The sequence below is a fragment of the Rutilus rutilus genome (assembly GCF_951802725.1).
Source record: "Rutilus rutilus genome assembly, chromosome: 3".
Lineage (NCBI taxonomy): Eukaryota > Metazoa > Chordata > Actinopteri > Cypriniformes > Leuciscidae > Rutilus > Rutilus rutilus.
Genome location: NC_140211.1, coordinates 17,216,876 through 17,237,181, shown reverse-complemented (window position 1 = coordinate 17,237,181; position 20,306 = coordinate 17,216,876). Strand labels below are relative to the sequence as shown.

The window sequence follows — 20,306 nt, the reverse complement described above, 5'->3', positions numbered from 1 at the left end:
ATATATTTATTTATTTATTTATTTTTTGTTACTTTTTGTGTCAATACGTGTAATGTTTTGCAGACATATGTACTGCGCTCATGCCGTTGCTATGGTTACATGTCCAGGCAAAAGATCTGTTGGCAGGGTCTGTTTTGTGGCAGGTGGTGAAAGTACGGGCTCTTTCTAACTTCTGTAATTACTAAAACGTTTGAAAATCGTGTTGAAACGTGTACATATACTAAAAGAGCATTTGTACAAAAAAATTATAATAGTTACATGTGAGAAAGCAGTAGCCTAGCCAATAATTGTGTAATATTTTCAGCAGGCTTTTTTTAAGCACTGAGAATGATGTTTACAATGAAGCGATAGGGTAACAATGAAATAATATATTGGTAGGTTCAGGAAGTTCATATTCCTTACCGTGATATTCAACAGCTTGTCAGGGGTTCATGAGGGAGGCGTGCAGTAGACTTAAAAAACAAGAGCTGAGCCTGTGACGCGACGTGGGTGGGAGGGGAGAGAAGGCGCGACGGTACTTATGGAGGCGGTTTGACATATGGAGTAAATACTACAGGCTGAGGAGGCGCTTGGGCCGCTGGTGCTTTGGACATCGCTGGAGACGCGAATTGGCTTCCCAGCGCACCGACACTCATCTACCCAAAGCCGTTTAGCAAGAGTCCATGTCAAAATCGGCATTTTATAGGTAACGTAACGTTACAGGAAATAAAAGGAGAAAACTGTGAATTGGTTTTCGGTCTCTTTGGCGCGGTGTTTTTAAAACGACAGATTAAACCCTGGATAAGCTTCATCACGAACTCAACAAACGGACACATAGTAGTTGCGAGTGGAGTATTACTGTATTTTTTGTCACGCCCGATATCAGTGCTTTGTGTTCATTTTTGACGCTCGGAAAGGAAATCTTACCGTTTTAATGACACTGACAGTGCCTTCTTTTTGATTGTATTTTATTGACCTTTACTGCAGCCCATCTTGCTCCTTGTTACTTTGCCACTACGCAATAAATCCTGACACATGATTTAGAGCAATCTCAGGTAGATAAGAAAATATAGATAAAGTGATCATATAGCATATTTTGCTCGAGATAGTATTCAGGCTGTTTATGTCTATATTCGCTATCTGAGATCTGACCAGCGGTACACGTCAAGCGCTGCTCTAGCATCACCGCTCAACATCGAGGACTGAACATTACCAACATGACGGATGGACCGAGACAAAGAGGGAGCGCAGCCCCGAGCACCGGTGAGGATGGAGCAGCAGACGCCGGCAAAGCAGCGGGAGAGTCATCGGTGGCGTTGAAAAAGGAGATCGGTCTCGTCAGTGCCTGTGGCATTATTGTCGGTGAGTGTTAATATGTTTCTATGTATTGTCGTGTGGGTGGATGTGTTTTAAACGGATGCATGGTCAGTCGTGCACGGTGCACAGCTTGATTGGATAATGCTGAATGAGAGTCTCAGTCCTATGAAATGGAAAAATAGGTCATTTAAATCTGGAAAAACAAAAATAGTTGAAAATATAAGTGCCTACTATATATGAAAATATATGATTAGAGTGGCGTGTGGTGGTGTTCTGAAATGAGACAAAGTCTTTTTTTTATGTTTGCATGTTTTCCTAAATAATAACTAAAGGCACAATTTAAACAATATATTTTATTTGTGAACTGATGTTCAGCTGCTCTTTTTAATAATCAACTATTTTCATCACTTATCAAGCTCGGTAAACACTGATCACAGACAGCTTACCTTTCATTTCACCAAGCTGATTGCTCATTAAAATATCCCTACAGTCTTCATGTTTTCAGTCCATTTCAAGTTTGATTTTGACATGACATAAAGCAGTGTATCTAAATGGCTGAGTTGTTTAATTACTTTTTAATTCCCATTAAACGCCATAATTTTGTTCATTCAAACCGATTCGCGAACGCGCACGAAAACAAGAGCAAGATTTATCGCACAAACCAATCATATCCAATCATAGCATGGTGAAGGCAGTGCCTCCTCTCACCACAATTCATTATCAATTACCTCCCACCAAACCCACAGCATGCTTTAGGGGGTCTGTTAAAACTCAATAGGCTCTGGGGAGGCAAGAAAGATGCGGACTCCTGCTTGTAACTTTAACTGTGGGTGTCGCTGTTTGACAGTGTTGCTTTAGAAAAACTAGTGATTTATGCACTTTTTAATGTAACATTTTGTAATATTTGTGTTGTATGGATTATTTTCTCATCCAATTTTTTGAGGAGGCACTGCCTCCCTTGCCTCCTCGGAGGAAACGCCCCTGGTTATATACGCTTATGTCTGTTGTTCTGTTGATTAGTGGTGCGAAAAGGGTTTTTCTAAAGGTGATGATACACAGGGCAACTTTTGCAATGTTGCTGGGCAATGTTGCCGACAACGGGCAACCAGATGAGACACAGGGCCCACGACTCATCTAAATTATCCAGATAGAAATGTATTGCCCATTTTCAATGTGAAAGTGCCCAAGGAACAATCGCTCGGCAAGATTGCCCATCAACATTGCTCAAAAAGTTGCCCTGTGTATCATCACCTTAATGGTCGATACGATATAATGTTGATTTTAGAGATAAACCAATATCGTTTTGGCCTATAGGCCTATTTAAGACGAGTAATGGTTTATAAACAATGTTGTTGTTGTTATAAGATATTCATGCACATTATGTTTTAATTGTTGTTGTCTAAAGATTATTTAGTTATCGTTGTGATGATAATGATCTGTAAAATAATCAATATTGGATAGGTCATACAAAACAATATTGATGATGTGTTATAGTTAAATATTTCATACGATTAAGTATAACAAACAAGATGTACGCAATCGCTTCATTTAAAAAACAATTATTTTTACCTAAATATTTACTACTAAATAATAACTATTGGAAAATAGAAAATGTGCATTATCTATTAACAAGGCTGTCAGCAGATTTGGAAACTATCAGTCGATTCTTTTGGTCTAGCAAACAAAAATGTATCCGTCTAGCAAACTGCAAAACAGCCATGTGCTCGTGGTTTTTTTCACAATAGTTTAAAATACATAAGCTAAGCAAGAATAAAATATGCTGGTGCCTTGATCAAGTTAAACTGGTGTTTTGGTCTTTTTTGTCTATTATTTTCACTTCTGGTTTTATAAAGAAAGAAATCAGGGCAAAAGGACTTCGAGTAGATAGCAGAGACGCTGCAAATATAAGAGGAAGTGAAGAGAGGAAACGTGACTTAACCTTTGTCAGTTTTTTGAGTATTTCATAGGGTGGTTTTCATTTATTGCTTTAGGCAGCATTAAGCCATACAATTATATTTAATGTAATAATGAGAGTTGAGGAAAAGTAAAACACACCCAAGATAATCCCAGCCCACATTTTAACTGCAACTATATGATAATCCTCTTCAGCAAGCTTGATCAGGTCAGGTCACACATTCACATGCTCTCAGTTGCCTCACGTGAACATTATTATCAGGTGATTGTCGCTTCGGATCGCTCAAAGCTTTCCTCAAGCCTTTGAACTTCATTAGATTTATCAGAATACTTTATAACTTCTGCCACTCTCATCTTTATAAACCCCTTTTCTGGAACCCTTTGTGAGCTGGAAATGAAGCATGGACCTGAAAGTGAACTTTCTGTGGTTTTGACTTTCTTAACTCCATTTTTTTTATGTTGAATTTTTGGATTATGGTCTCTGGTAATCAGTAGGGATTGTTAGAATGGAAACGGGTGCCAGGAACCAAGTTTTAGTAGAGTAAAGGCTGACAGATCATCTTAATGTGCACTTACAATAGAAGGAGATTGTGAGATGATGCAGATAAAAAGCAAAAACTGGCCTCAGTTCAAGAGATGCTCATGGATTGATTGAAGAACATCATACATTAAGCTGGCTAGTATTTCAAAGTTTGATGTGAGCCAAAATAGATATAACCAGTTAGCAGCTCAATATTTAATTGCATTCCATTATTCTTTCTCAGACAGGTTTTTGATCTGATACAGTCATGTATTAAACTTTAGTGATCGGTTAATACTCAATTAAAATCCAAGTGAAAATGTATGATGTATGTATTGATGTAGAACTGAAAACTGCAAGAGGTAAATATCCATAGACCTTCATTAGCTGAAAGCTAAACCTGTGTTTTTAGTATGGTTTTTTTTAATGGTCATAAAAAAAGAAACATGTTAAACATTTAGCCTAATTTTAGAAACTTTTTGTAAATCTATCCACTTTGATTATACAAAAAGTCTGGGCTGCATAACAGTTGAACCCATTTTATTTGATGAAAGGAGACATTGTTTTGTGTACATGACTTGCTTCATTAACCCAAACTCTGATTTATTTATGTGAATTTGTAAAAGGGAAACATATGGTTATCAAGCCTACAGACCCACAGAAACCGTTTGATCAATGGAGGCATGAAAGAAAATCAATAGGACAGTTGAAAGAGATTCACCTCAGCAAACATATTAGCAGTAATAAATAGAAGTACAAGTGAATTTAACATCACTGTGCAATAAATGAGTCATGTCTTTGCACAATGACTGACATGCATATATGATAAGCTGATAGCAAAGAGTGAACTGACTTTGAGGTAAGTCAGTTCACTGCGGCCACTTTTGCACCACCTTGTGCAGCTGTATTCGATGTTGGCAATAGGTGCTATCTATCTACTTAAATGGTGTTAGACCTAAATCCTGAATGAAGGTACGGTCACATTAGCAAAATGTAATGGGCAAAAAAAAAAAAGTCTATTGTCAATAGTGTAGCAATAAGCACAGCTCACAAAGAAGTCACTTTTAAACCAAGCAGCTTTCTGTTTGCAACGAATGAACAAACTCGCGTGACCAACGTGAAACCATTCGCAAATCTGTGTGGGGAAATATTTCGGCCCCATGCGAAATTGTGTAGATTGCGTGGGTTCCTATTGAAACCACTGTATTTTGCCAGCAAAAATTTGCCAAACAACAGTAAATGTGGTTGCATCTTAATGTGCCAATTCTGACAACAATCCTATCAAAAATTTTACTTTTTTTTTTTTTTAAATCACTCTACAAATGTTTTTTTTTTATGGCTGGTACAGCTAATGTGCAATGCAGTGAAAAAAACAGATAATGCCTTATCTAAACGCTAACTGGCACTTTGAATTGAAAGGCGGGACTTTTCTGTAGCCTTTCCATCTATGTGTTTGACAAAGATTAGCACAGATTTGATCAATGTGTGTAGATTGACAAACTAGAATGTTAAATCAGGGATTGCTGCTGTGTTGCCTGTGATGTTTGTGCTGTGAACACACAAAAGGGAAGCAAGAGGATGCAGTATGAAAAGGAAATCCATTTGGATTTTTTCCTCTGTAGTCAGCAAGACCTCTCAGTGTACAACTGTGCACAATAATCTATAAGTATTTTACAGCGTAAAACCGGTTGATGTTCATAATTCCCTGCTGGTTTCCTTATAGTCAATTAATACACAAGCTGGCTGAAACCAGATCAATCCCTACATGCTTTGGCAATAGTAAAAGATACCTTTGATTGTATAAAGTTGTGTAACTTGTACTTTGAGGTCATGGGACATGCTGAAGTTTGTGATAATCATATCTTGACAGGATTTTTTCAAAGCAGAGATTTAGGGAGAGAAGTGAAGTGGGAGAACAGCCAAAGACATAAAATAAATGCTCAGTGCTCATCCAAAGTGATTCACAGAACAATCCGACAGAAAAACCTGGACTAGTTGACTTACTGATGGGAACAGATGTAATTGGGCAGAAACTCCGGCTCATGCATCAGCTTGTGTCAGAAGTCCAGACATGAAGCACAATCAGGGAAGATAAAAGAATAAACCACAGTTACATGTGCAGAACCGGTAGTCACTCCACAATCTGCCTCCCACTTGTACAGTAAGATCACTTAGCCTACTAGTTCAGCATTTTCTGCTTCAGAAAGCCTTTAACCTTTGTCCAGTTTGCCTAAATCACACAAGTGTCTTCCTCCATGGAGGAGCCTTGATCCAGCTTGGTTAGATTTGACATCCCTCTGGGTTTTTGAGATCTTCACAGGGCTTTGGTGGAAAAACACCTTTTGTAGTAAAGTTGTGTGTGTGCTTTCCAATGGAATAGTTTAGTAGGTCTAAATTAGATCTTCTGTGAGATCTACGGTTGTTTTGTTGTAAAAATGGTGGTTTACAAGTTATGGATGGGTTCGTTGGTATTGTGTGAATTAATGGGGACATGTTAAATCGACCATGGTTACAAATAATTGCAACAATGGCGTAGATAAGTAAAATTAGATTTGAGAAAAATTCACATCTGGTTTGATATTTTTGTATTGAATGCAACAAAATTCAGACGTTTTACATGTGTAACATGAATGTCCAAATACTTTTTTGGGGCCAATATGTGAATCACAAACACACATAGACCTATATCACACAATGGTGGTGCACTAATACTGCACTAAGTGCACAAATGGCAAATACACACCCCCCCATATATTTGCTGTGTGTACTCCATTAGTCACGCTGAATAATAACTTAGCAAATGTGAATTGCTCTCACCACCTGCTTTCTCTCTCTTGGTTCTCCCTTCTTCTTTCTCTGCCACACTGACATTTTAATTTCCGCTTGATTCATACACTGTCCTGCTTTTTCTTTTTCCATATCGCCCCTTTTCTCTTTGCCACTGTCTCACTGATCTCCTTATCTCCTGGGTTAAGTGTCACACTGTCATCTCATCATGCTTTCCTATGTGTTTTAGGGATACTGTAAATAAAATGTAGGGAAGCACCATATTTTGTCATTTCTTTTTGTATTTAATAGTATCTGCCATTATTGGATATTTATCAGTCAAAATTGGAAATCTATCCACCTTATTTGTGCTTGTTGTAATCACAAACACACTGGTTTGTAGCGCAAATAGTTTTACCATTTACTGCACTTTCTTATTCTTTTAGTTATTTACCTTTAGCGGCTAATTAATCCGAAGTTTCACGCGCACATTCACACAAAATAGCTTACTTCCGCATTGCAAAACAAGGTGGATATATTTCTATTTTAAACAATTTGGATAGATGAAGATATTCTTTTGAATCTTTAAGAGTGCAAGTTGGAGTGAATGTCTGTGTGCACATAATGATAGTTTTTAGTATGTATTAATTACTTTGTTTAACAAAGTAGTATAGATTTATAATATTGATCATAACGTGAAAATAGTTATTGCCTATAGAAATATCGGCTACAATTTCAAAATGTGTATCCCTAATGCATTTCTGACCAATCTAAAATCTCTTTAAATCCTTTACTCAGGATAAAGTCTGTTTCCTTAATTTCATTTTAAATTGGAGCACTTTAGTAGATTCATTCAGACATTGATTGAAGGCTTATATGATGTGTTGGTGTGACAGCTCCACCTCCTTTTTCACACACAATCCTTCTCTTTTTCTGACCTGCTTTCTACATTAATTCACAATTCTAATACCCAACCTCTCTGTTTTCTCTTTTGCAGGTAACATCATCGGCTCTGGAATCTTTGTCAGTCCAAAGGGAGTGTTGGAAAATGCCAGTTCAGTGGGCCTGGCTCTCATAGTATGGATCGTCACAGGCGTTATAACAGCGATTGGAGCACTCTGCTACGCTGAGCTGGGCGTCACAATCCCCAAATCTGGAGGCGACTATTCTTATGTCAAGGACATCTTCGGAGGACTGGCAGGGTGAGGTTTTCAGCCACACATTGGTTTTAATAATACTTCCAGAGAATAGACTGCTTATCAATCAAAGTCCATATTATATCTAAAAGTAGATGACTTAGTTATTGGTAATGCAGAACTTAGTGTGGTAGGATGTTTTAGCATGAATGTATCTCGGTGTCCCTGTAAGTCAGCGATTCAACAAACCAGAAGAAAATAATGGAATAACAACATTTCTCGCTCCACAGGAATCCTATATTTTTTTTCTGTCAAAACACCTGTAATCTCATGTCAACAGTCTACTGTGACAGTAAACACCATTACCCTTGATTCTGTGGTGTTGATTTGAAAATCATGCGTTCCCCCGTTATTGTTGAATCACGGAAGCTACACCAGTTATTTTTGCCAAGAGATTTCTATTTATTATTTGTATACATGTGTCAGACAGAGAGAAACAGGCATAGCAGAATAAGGCTATAGGTGAGGAGGTCTTCATTCCAGATTTCTCTGTTCCCCATTTCTCTATTCCCTCACCCCATCATGCCTCTATTTCTCCTTCCTCTCACCCCATCATGCCTTTATGTTTCTCTGGGGTGGTACAGTATAGATTGAGCTTATATACACCACTCTGGGACTTACAACTTCCTTGTAAGGTAGAAAAACATGTTGCTTATGTTTAAAAATGGAACGTATACCTCATGCTTACACATGGTACAATCCACTTTCCATATTAAGAAACTATCCTTCTGTGTATACATTTGTGGTACATTTGCATCAGTTGAAACATTCCTTTCCTTGTAAAGAACATGCCAATTGTACACATTTGAAGTAGTATCAGTGGATCATCTCTGCTCAGTGAACGTTGCATTGCACACATACCTCAAAGCAAAATATATAACTCTCCCAGCTCTCCGCTCAGCACACATGTACAACATACACTGACTTCACAAAATACATTATGAAATTATTATGAAAATGAATAAAGAAAAATAATACTAAAAAAATAACATTACACAGTAAAATCAAATGTTTAGTCTTCAGTTAAAGTTAGCCTATGCTAACACATTGCTGCTGTCTGGTGAAGTAGTTGTAGCTGTGATTTAACATTTCTTAATCCACCAATAGGTACTCAGCAGCGGTCAATCAAATCTTTTAGCACTGGCTTTGCTTACATTTTAACAACCTTTGCTTAGCACAGTGACTGCTCTAATGAATAATACTGCCAGAGAACAACCATTAGCTGGTCATTCCCTCGTGCCTCTATCTCACTCCAAACAAATGATGGCAATAAATGATCTTGTATACACAAATTGAGTCCATCCTTAGAATAAAGACTGTTATATGCAAATAACACAATGCGTATCACTAGCTAAAAGGAACTATGGTATTGACATGATACTTTGTGTTTTTGGAGATGAAATATAGTGATCAAAATACCACTGTATTACCATCTATTGAGTACTTTTTTGTTGGAAGCATTATAACTTTTTTGAACATTTGTATGCTACAGGTTTCTGCGGTTGTGGATTGCTGTGTTGGTGATCTATCCTACTAACCAGGCAGTTATCGCTCTTACCTTCTCCAACTACGTCCTGCAGCCTCTGTTCCCAACCTGCTTCCCCCCAGAGAGTGGTCTGCGTCTGCTCGCTGCCATCTGCTTGTGTGAGTACCAGAAGGAAAAACAGCGATATCATTGTCTTATCATTTAGGGATTTTTGCTACTGACATGCATATTTAGATGACCATTGATATTGTTACAAGTCCTCCCTATATACAGTGGGTACGGAAAGTATTCAGACCCCCTTAAATTTTTCACTCTTTGTTATATTGCAGCCATTTGCTAAAATCATTTAAGTTCATTTTTTTTCCTCATTATTGTACACACAGCACCCCATATTGACAGAAAAACACAGAATTGTTGACATTTTTGCACATTTATTAAAAATGAAAAACTGAAATATCACATGGTCCTAAGTATTCAGACCCTTTGCTCAGTATTTAGTAGAAGCACCCTTTTGATCTAATACAGCCATGAGTCTTTTTGGGAAAGATGCAACAAGTTTTTCACACCTGGATTTGGGTATCCTCTGCCATTCCTCCTTGCAGATCCTCTCCATTTCTGTCAGGTTGGATGGTAAACGTTGGTGGACAGCCATTTTCAGGTCTCTCCAGAGATTCTCAATTGGGTTTAAGTCAGGGCTCTGACTGGGCCATTCAAGAACAGTCACGGAATTGTTGTGAAGCCACTCCTTCGTTATTTTAGCTGTGTGCTTAGGGTCATTGTCTTGTTGGAAGGTGAACCTTCGGCCCAGTCTGAGGTCCAGAGCACTCTGGAGAAGGTTTTCGTCCAGGATATCCCTGTACTTGGCCGCATTCATCTTTCCCTCGATTGCAACCAGTCGTCCTGTCCCTGCAGCTGAAAAACACCCCCACAGCATGATGCTGCCACCACCATGCTTCACTGTTGAGACTGTATTGGACAGGTGATGAGCAGTGCCTGGTTTTCTCCACACATACCGCTTAGAATTAAGGCCAAAAAGTTCTATCTTGGTCTCATCAGACCAGAGAATCTTATTTATCATCATCTTGGAGTCCTTCAGGTGTGCTTTCATGTGTCTTGCACTGAGGAGAGGCTTCCGTCGGGCCACTCTGCCATAAAGCCCCAACTGGTGGATGGCTGCAGTGATGGTTGACTTACTACAACTTTCTCCCATCTCCCGACTGCATCTCTGGAGCTCAGCCACAGTGATCTTTGGGTTCTTCTTTACCTCTCTCACCAAGGCTCTTCTCCCCCGATAGCTCAGTTTGGCCGGACGGCCAGCTCTAGGAAGGGTTCTGGTCGTCCCAAACGTCTTCCATTTAAGGATTATGGAGGCCACTGTGCTCTTACGAACCTTAAGTGCAGCAGACATTTTTTTGTAACCTTGGCCAGATCTGTGCCTTGCCACAATTCTGTCTCTGAGCTCTTCAGGCAGTTCCTTTGACCTCATGATTCTCATTTGCTCTGACATGCACTGTGAGCTGTAAGGTCTTATATAGACAGGTGTGTGGCTTTCCTAATTAAGTCCAATCAGTATAATCAAACACAGCTGGACTCAAATGAAGGTGTAGAACCATCTCAAGGATGATCAGAAGAAATGGACAGCACCTGAGTTAAATATATGAGTGTCACAGCAAAGGGTCTGAATACTTAGGACCATGTGATATTTCAGTTTTTCTTTTTTAATAAATGTGCAAAAATGTCAACAATTCTGTGTTTTTCTGTCAATATGGGGTGCTGTGTGTACAATCATGAGGAAAAAAAAATGAACTTAAATGATTTTAGCAAATGGCTGCAATATAACAAAGAGTGAAAAATTTAAGGGGGTCTGAATACTTTCCGTACCCACTGTATATGCCCAACCCCCCAAAAAAAAGTCGCAGACATATCATGGCCATATTCCAGGATGACAAGATCTTGTATTGACAATGCAAGAGTATGAGTTGCAAAGTCTCCTCCAGCACATCCCAAAGACTTCCAATGAATTTAAGGTCTGGATTCAGAGGTGCCAATTCATGTGTTAAAATGATTCTTCATGCTCCCTCCCAACCCTTCTTTTACAATTTGAGCCTGATGAATCTTGACATTGTCATTCTGTGCCATGATGTGTCTTCCTACATGGTTGTAAGAAATGAAAAGCTACACAACCCTCCATCAAGGGTTAGAACTGTTGCCAAACATATAACATGCTAGAAACATAATAATCACTGCAATAATGATCCAGTCATTGACTCTCAAGGATTTGCCTATTTAAATCCAAACAGTGACTATTTTTGACCAGGCAGTGTGTGTGTATATATATATATATACACACACACACACACATATATATATGTATGTATATATGTATATTTGTATATATATATACATGCATATATATAGGGACTGCGAGAGAATGGTAAAAAAAGAGAAAAGGTTAAGATAGCAAAAATAAGGAAAGTAAAGTGAGAGTAGTTAACTTGTGGATGCTAAACCATTATCATAATGTAACAGAGGATGTGGCATGGACAGGCACAAAACTATTTTAAGGTTATCTGAATCTTTTGAACACTCCTCATAAGATGAAAAAAAAAAACACTGAATATTTTACATACATTGTAGACTGTTTTATGCTGTTTACCTCACAGATGCTATAACAACTTACACAATCACTATTTCCACATCTGCTTGTGATTCACTTCTGAACACTTGTATATTTTAGACATTTTTCTCTGCGCATGCACAAACTGTTGCTGAGAATGGATACTTCATTACAGCCTTTTATGTTTGACCGTAAGGGCAAATCACGCTCAAGTGAAAGAACCTTGAAGGCCAGATCTAGAGAGACAGTGTTTTGGGACTGATGTGTGATTGAAGAAGACCGAGGGGTCATACCCTGGGAGAAGGAACAAAAAGGTTGTGGGAAAATGTGCGGAAGATAGAAAAGGATGAGAGTAAAAGAGAGAGGGATATGTGAAGATGGATGGAATGATATTTTTCATGGCGTCAAGAAGCCTTGAGCGTGGGCTTTCTGCAAACTTCACGCTGGAGCTACAAATACTGCAAGCTGTATGTAGACAGGCAAACAACAGAGACCCTAAGAAAAAAGAGAGAGGTCAAGAAGAGAAGATATTAGGTGATATCTCAACTTGTTTTGATATTGCAACTGTAAAGTTTCAATTTAAATCCAACCTTAATAGTGATTTAGTTTAATAATTAGATATATTAATAAATATTTAATAATTTTTTTCTTTTTATGGAAAAAATCTGACCCAGAATTAGCTACTTAACTGTAACCAGTACTAGCTCTTTGTACATTTTGCAGGGTTACAGAGCTGAGCCAGCATTCAATGTGTGCTTTTAATACTCTAAATTTTGACTGTATCAAGACCAAAATGTTCTGATTAGCTGAAGTTGAGGGTTGTTTTTTAACTAAACAGATGTTCTCAAGCAGCTCTAAAGCTTTTTTTTTTCTTCTTTAGCTTTGCTTATGTTTTGTTTAGAGATCCGCAGGAAGTAAGTGAAAGGGCAAAAGTGGACACTATGGCACAGTTTTAAACGATGTCCTTGTTCTTGTACTCAACTCTTTTGTATCCTTTATGTCTTTTCTTCTAAAACCACTACAGCAATTCTGAGAAAAGTTTGTTTGTAAGAGTGTCCATGGCTCTGTTTCAGAACCTAATTTGTGGCCAAACGGTTGTCAGAATAACTGCTGCCATTTAAGATACCTTCTCATGGCCAAATACTGGCAGCATTGCATGTCAATTTCTCAGAGAAGACAATCTCATAAGGTATTAGTTATGTCCCAAGTTGTGTACTATACACTATGCACTTACTCTGTGCACTATGTGCTCTACCTCCAGCATCAGAGTCTGATAGCCCCTTCTGCTACATTAGGAAAGTTATGACAGGTGATTGTATTAAGTGACCAACATTTCAAACATTTTTTTTTTTTCGGTGATCATCGGGTTATTTCAAGCGCACTTTTTCTTTTTTTTTCTTTTCCGTGTCAACACACTAACACCATTTATACAATAAAATTGCATAGAATAGTGCATGCATAGAAAGTATGCAAATTGGGACTTACTGTATTGTGAAAACTTAAAGAAAAAAAGTGATACGTGAGAAAATTGTTGATTATTAATATAATTATAATTTATACAATTTTGTAAATTAATGAATAGGTTAAATCTTCTTAAAAATGTACTATTTTACCAAAAATTGTATGTGCTTAAGCTTAAGCTCATGTGAGTATCACAGGTTAGCTTAGCAACATGCTAACTTTTTGAGTCGGCTATCTGAGCTTCGAATCAATTATTTATTCCATTTGAATTAATTATGCTGCCTATGCAAGCAGTAAAGCGCAAAACAGAATCCACCACGTTTTAGAACAGATCCCATGAGTATATTGTTTAACAGGCTGTTGAATGTTAGAAAAAAAATAGTTTAGCACATGATTCTACTTGCATAAAGTCTTAAGATATCAAGGTGATAAAATGGAATGCTAAATGAGTAACTGACCTCTGTGTGCGTGACCGCCACTGTAATCAGCTTATTGTGGTAAGATTCCTGTTGTCATAGGAATGTTTTCTGCATTCTTGTATTAGCATGGTGTACTATGTAGATTTCACTACCTGCTTATTTTTCCTTTCCAAAGTAGTTTCACAAACACCACCCTCTAAGGCGTCCTTAGACACGACTGGGCTCAGTTAGAAACATGTCATTGCTCTGTACAGCGAGGCAATGCAATTTTTTAACACAGAGATTAGACATAAGGATTTCACTTCCTCACCCAAAGCCTTGTTGTGTTTGGTTTTTAATGCATTCTCTTCACATTATTTGACAGGATGTCAGTTTGCACTGTCAGACTATTTGTGTTGATTTCGCCCCAAGCAGTTGTTACCATGAATTTTGTGTAACAAAATACCTTGCCCTGCCTAATATCACTTGACTTGCATTTTATTGTTGTGACTATGCTGCTGCACCTCTAAGTAGTTTCATTCTAAATGAGTGCCAAGAACTCTTGCTGAGTTCGGCCACTTGCACATCGACATTCTCAAATCACACCCAGTTCACACTAGTTTTATATGTAATTGCTGTTTAGTTTAACCGTCTGTTGAGGTGAGTGATTTGATTTGCTGCTTGTCTACAAGTACACAAATAGTATTTGAATGAAACGGGATAAAGCTGAACCCCGAAGTGCACATCACGAGGCAGCATTTTTGCATGTCTTGCAAGTTCTCAAAAGTGCATGAGTCAAGACTCAAAGTTTACTTGCATGTCCCTCTGATTTTATGACCAAATATGTCTGTCACATGCCATCAGACAACTGTGTGCATGTGACTATGAGCATTATTTAGCACATTTACTTTTTCAACATTGGTTTTCTAAGTTAAAATGTATATGAATGTATAAAAAAATTAATGTTTCACATGCTCTAACTGGTTACAATGTTTTTTTTTTTTAATCTTGTAGCTTTTTGTTGTTTATTATAATTCTCCAGTCTGTCAAATCATTTCTTAAAAGTACAAATATTCCATGCAATCTTTCAAATCATATGAGGTCAAAACAAAATATCACACGGCCTGTCAATGCTTGAAATTTTCCTGTAGCATTTTGCTGGCAATGCCACATTAGATTTGAAAAGAGAATATGCATACTGAGTTTCTTTGAATAAAAACATCTGACAGATCAACAAATATAAAGGCAAAATATCATATCCTATTATAATTCGTCTGTGCTGACTTTTTTAACCTAATTTCACCTGCCTATTTGTTTCAGATGTTGCATCGCATTCAAATGTTAATATGTATTGAATAGGTTCACCTGAAGGCCTATTTCGAGCTTGTCATTTGTGTGTCTGATTAATTCCTCATTTCTGAAAGCATTATTTTATAATCCTTTGGCATACTAGACTGTTCAAACAGCAGGGAGCCATTAATCTCACTAACGGCTCATAGTGTGTATTGTGTGTAACCAGCCTTGTAACCTCAATGTCTGTGTGTTTCAGTGCTGCTGACTTGGGTGAATTGTGCCAGCGTGCGCTGGGCAACACGGGTACAGGATGTCTTCACTGCAGGGAAACTTCTGGCCCTCATTCTCATCATCATCATGGGTTTTGTACAAATCTGCAAGGGTAAGTACCATATGTCTATGTATGCATGCTATATATTATTGGTTATTCAAGGAGGTCTGTGCTAAATAAAGCTGTGTGTGTGAGTGTGTGTGTGTGTGTGTGTGTGTGTGTGTGTGTGTGTGTGTGTGTGTGTGTGTGTGTGTGTGTGTGTGTGTGTGTGCGTGGGGCTACGTGCAGTGCTTGTTCTTGTCTATGCATTTGTAGAAGTCTGCATGCGTGACTCCCCGTCCTCCTGGGCGCTTTGCTTTATCTCTAGTAGCTACGTAAAATCTTCAGAAAAACTGAAAGCACAGCACTTCCCCTCTTTGCCTTGTTGTCTCAGCAGAAGTCACTGGGTTCAAACCCTCTAATAAAGAATAACACAGATAATGCAGTTTTCACAGTTGCTGCGTCAGAGAGGATTAAATAATGATCACACTGCTGCCGGCCTGTTAGCTCAGACACTGACCTGATAATATGAGAGTGACAGATGTGATTCCATCATGCAGAAGATTTAAAAAAGACTGGATTTGGGTTTGTTGGCATTGGCTGCTCTTTAATCTGGGGTCTTCAGGGTCATGTATGCTCTCAAAGAGAACATGTGACCCAAAGACCTGACCCTAGAATTGTGGTATTAATACTATGGCTTAGGGAGCAAAAAGATTGTAGGTTCAGGAAATCCAGTCAAAACCAGCTTACGGTGGTAGTTGTATTTTGGAACATGGTAGCTGGTCTCTAACTGGTTCAGGCTGTCTTTGGTGGATTACTAGCTGGTGGGAATCTGCCAAAGATTGTAGCCAATTGGATCTAATGCCTCTTGCTGGAAAAATCATATTATTTTTGTCCAAGATGGTCTACCAGTTTCACAAGGTTTCTACCAACTCAATCCAGCTGGGTTTAGCTGGATTTTCATAAACTTACTACTGTTTGTTATTAAGATCACAATGCCATTTTGGTCCTTGACCAGGGAACTTGACCATCAGGTGCTCAAAAGGAGCTGTGTTTGCGATTACTCTACTTTAAGCTGTTTTGAGTGAAAGCGTTTGCTAAAGGTTAACCAACTAGCTAATAAACGAGGCATTTCATAACAGTTTTCCCTTTGATGGTTAATAACTATTGTACACTTTTTTTTTTTTTTTTTTCAGGCGAATATTACTGGTTGGAGCCGGCCAATGCTTTCGAGCCGTTTCAAGACTATGATGTTGGTCTGATTGCTCTGGCATTTCTACAGGGGTCCTTCGCCTACGGTGGCTGGAATTTTCTCAATTATGTCACAGAGGAACTCGTCGACCCCTATGTGTAAGCCAATTTTCATCTAAAGAGCTCACAGTAATTCAATACTGTGTTCTCAGTATTTAATTAGTATTAATTGTTATTAGCGTAAATTAAATATACATTTATAATATCCAGCAAACAACCACATAAAGGATCAATAGTCAGAATGGTCTGCGATATGTCAAACTGCACAAGTATAAAGAGCCAAAAGAATCACTGTATAATTTTACACAATGCTGGAATCTGCCTCAGACTGACTGAAAAGTAGTATACGTAGTTGGTTGGCTAAAATAATGCAATGTACTACTTCTGACTTAACACTTCTTTCCCTCTTTCTTGTTTTTATACAGAAACCTCCCCCGTGCTATCTTCATCTCCATTCCCCTCGTGACTTTTGTGTATGTTTTTGCTAACATTGCCTACGTCACTGCCATGAGCCCTCAGGAGCTGCTGGCTTCTAATGCTGTAGCTGTGGTGAGTGTTCATAGCAGTCCGACATTTCAGGACTGCAAACAGACTGATTGTTTTGCTTTCTGCAGGAGATTCTTTGACATATCTAACCAAGTATCAATATTTAAAGTTCTTTAAATGATACTTGGATTGAGCTCTTGATGCCTGCCTGTGTACCATTCAAATAGATATATCAGACTCCAGAATCTTCTGCATTCAATTCTAAAGACTTTATTTAATGAAACAGCAAAGATATTATGGACATGATATTGCATGTTTTCGATCAACGTCCTCTTTTCCTCTGCTTGTCTCTTCTTTCTCTCCTTCACCACTCTGTTGCTCTCTCCCAGACGTTTGGTGAGAAGCTGTTGGGAGTGATGTCATGGATCATGCCCATCTCTGTGGCCTTGTCCACATTTGGGGGGGTCAACGGCTCCCTCTTCACCTCCTCTCGGTCAGTCCCTCCCTTCATCCATCCATCCATCCATCCATCATTTATACACAAGACTCATCTATCTATCTATCTATCTATCTATCTATCTTTGTATCTATCTTTCTATCCATCTATCGTTCGTTGTATCGTTCTGTCTATCGTTCTGTCTGTCTGTGTCTTCACATATTCCCCTCTACTGAATATAATGGCATTGTAAAAAACAGTATTCCTGGATTGTCCTCATGTTATTTAGGTTGTTCTTCGCGGGTGCGCGTGAAGGCCATCTCCCTAGTCTGCTGGCTATGATTCATGTGAAGCGCTGCACCCCAATTCCAGCTCTGCTCTTCACTGTGAGTATCATATATACAGTATATATACCTCTCTCTCCCTTTAAGTGCATCTTTATAACTCACTCTCACATTTGTTTTGCACATCATTTAATTCCGCTGGACAGTTTGTTGATTTTATGGCCTGCATTCTTCTGTAGTCCCAGTATGAATGGTCTTTATGATAATGTGATATGATATCAGACAGTTCTTATACATATACCAAAAATCTCTCTCTTGCTTTCCCGCAGTGCATCTCAACAATTCTGATGCTGTGCACCAGTGACATGTACACACTCATAAACTATGTGGGTTTCATCAACTACCTCTTCTATGGTGTCACTGTTGCCGGGCAGATTGTGCTTCGGATTAAACAACCAGATATGCACCGGCCAATTAAAGTAAGTCCCAAGAATTACTGACACCCAGTGTTAAGTTTAAATGTTATGTTGAACAGAAGTATTTTATGCTAATTTTGAATTGAATTATTAAAAAACATTACCTTACAGTATGAAAAAAAAAATCAATGATCTCGGTAGTTGTTGACTTTTTTTACTGGTAATTTGCCATCGGTTATATATCCAGTATTCTGTTCAGCAAAAGTATTTATATTTTGCTATAACCTTTGAATCATGATGTGCTTGTCCGGTTCTAGGTACTCCCTACATACCTCCCATAGAAGCTGAAAACTTAAGATACATTTTTACTTCTGGCTGCTAACCTTACTTCTCCAACTCACAGATCAGTCTGGTGTGGCCTGTCATCTACCTGCTGTTCTGGGCCTTCCTGCTGATCTTCTCTCTGTACTCGGAGCCTGTGGTGTGTGGCATTGGCTTGGCCATCATGCTTACTGGTGTCCCTGTCTATTTCTTGGGCGTGTACTGGGAAAACAAGCCCCAGTGTTTCAATACATTTGTTGGTAAGTGGAATAAAGTTCACAGATATGTGGGGCTTAATGATGACATTATTATATTATATTATATTTACACTACTAATCAAACGTTTCGTAAAGAAATTAATACTTAATATGGCATATGGCATAATATGGCATACGGTATATCAGTTTTAACAGTACAAATCGACACATTACTCAATGTGGGATATTGATTGCAAGAGACTGGACAGGATTCACAGTTACGCTTTTAGTAAGAAAGACCCCTTAAAATAAATTATTCTCTTTATGTTCTCAGACAAGATGACATACCTGGGTCAGAAGTTTTGTGTAGTGGTCTACCCAATGGAGGAAGAGAAGAAAAACGAAGAGCCTGGAGATGAGATCGAAATGAAGGAACAGTCGGTTCCACTGTCAGCAGGAGATGAGGAGACACCGAAATCAGCTGACTGCTAAACAGACACATGGAGACACACTCATTCTCTCACATACGTGAGACTTATTCAGATAGACACTGGAAATCAAACTCAGATTTTTTTTCACATACCACTATATTTTGCCTTTTCATAAAGAGGGGGTTGCACTGGAGTGCAAGTGGCTAAGCTCAGGAGAGAGAAATGAACAAAGACTAGCTGCTCCACAGGTCATGTGGTTCTGCTGTAGTGGTCTTAGAAAATGTTCTACATTCTCTCTAGTTGCTAGTCTCTCAGCAGCCGCTTTCTACTCCATCGACAGTGCAAAAGAATTACAACACTAAAATGAGAGATTACATAAAGCCCTAAAGGGTCAGCATTTTTAAAGAACTTTTCCAAACATTCTTTTCTATGAGAAACACAGGGAATTAGAATTCCATTCTGGAAGTTACAGTTTATGATAAAAATGCCAAACTACATCATGGCTTACCCTGATAGGGCGGGGTTAATTTTATTTATTTATTTATTACGGAGTACATTCTAATGTTCTAATTCTTACCCCCTCTTTATTTTTCTTTTTTTCAGTTCAGGTCTCTGTCATAACACTCCTAGCAGAAAATCGTTTTTTTTTTTTTTTTTATAAGCCAAAGCTGTATTTTAATTTGACATTTTCTAATTTCAAGTGTATTTCATCAAACCAAAACACTCAGAAGCATTTCTTTTTTATATATATTGATATTTTTGATTGTCTTATTCTAATCATATTCATTTGTTATTATACAATTATTATTATTCTTTTCTCTTTCCTAAAGGAAAGCTCTGGGACCTTTTTTTTTTTTTTTTTTTAATCATCATATGTTTAAGGCATATATTTAAGAACCAGTTGTTGTGGTTCAGAGTAGTTTTCTTCCAGGTTACTCTGGTCCTGATACAATTCAAGCTCTTTTATTTACCTTAACTTTTATGTAAACTGTATAAAGTTATTATCGCTGTTAAAGAGTATTTTGCTTTCTGATATTTTTGAAGATAAAAGGTGTTTAATGAAACTTAAAGAGGCCATTGTGAAGATAAGTGTTGCAGCAGCGTATTCATTCTGTGTGGACTTTAGATAATACGGCTCACGATGACATTGGATTTACAGCCACAGTCATAAATTCACTTTCCCACAGTTTAATTATTACGAAAGTTTATACACAGATGCAGATTCAA

The 20,306-nt window shown here is 38.1% G+C and overlaps 1 protein-coding gene across 2 annotated transcripts; it reads left to right on the top strand.

The window, feature by feature from the left end:
- Nucleotides 1-515: 515 nt before the first annotated feature.
- Nucleotides 516-19,710, top strand: slc7a8a (solute carrier family 7 member 8a). 2 transcript variants are annotated; one of them, XM_084403411.1, is made up of 12 exons: nucleotides 896-1,034; nucleotides 1,125-1,341; nucleotides 7,494-7,698; nucleotides 9,185-9,336; nucleotides 15,204-15,329; nucleotides 16,454-16,607; nucleotides 16,934-17,057; nucleotides 17,384-17,487; nucleotides 17,720-17,816; nucleotides 18,044-18,193; nucleotides 18,534-18,711; nucleotides 18,983-19,282. In XM_084403411.1, the coding sequence occupies exons 2-12, from the start codon at nucleotides 1,197-1,199 to the stop codon at nucleotides 19,138-19,140; spliced, it is 1,593 nt and encodes a 530-aa protein (XP_084259537.1). In that variant the 5' UTR covers nucleotides 896-1,034; nucleotides 1,125-1,196; the 3' UTR covers nucleotides 19,141-19,282. The 2 variants fall into 2 exon arrangements, with proteins under 2 accessions (XP_084259536.1, XP_084259537.1); XM_084403410.1 differs by having other exon boundaries at nucleotides 516-1,341; nucleotides 18,983-19,710.
- The last annotated feature ends 596 nt before the right edge of the window (nucleotides 19,711-20,306 follow it).

Excerpts from the sequence above, each read along its gene's own strand:
- slc7a8a (XM_084403410.1), top strand. The coding sequence starts at position 1,197 with ATGACGGATGGACCGAGACAAAGAGGGAGCGCAGCCCCGAGCACCGGT. Across the intron at positions 7,699-9,184 it reads ATCTTCGGAGGACTGGCAGG|GTTTCTGCGGTTGTGGATTG; the intron begins GTGAGGTTTTCA and ends TGTATGCTACAG. Across the intron at positions 17,058-17,383 it reads CTTCTAATGCTGTAGCTGTG|ACGTTTGGTGAGAAGCTGTT; the intron begins GTGAGTGTTCAT and ends GCTCTCTCCCAG.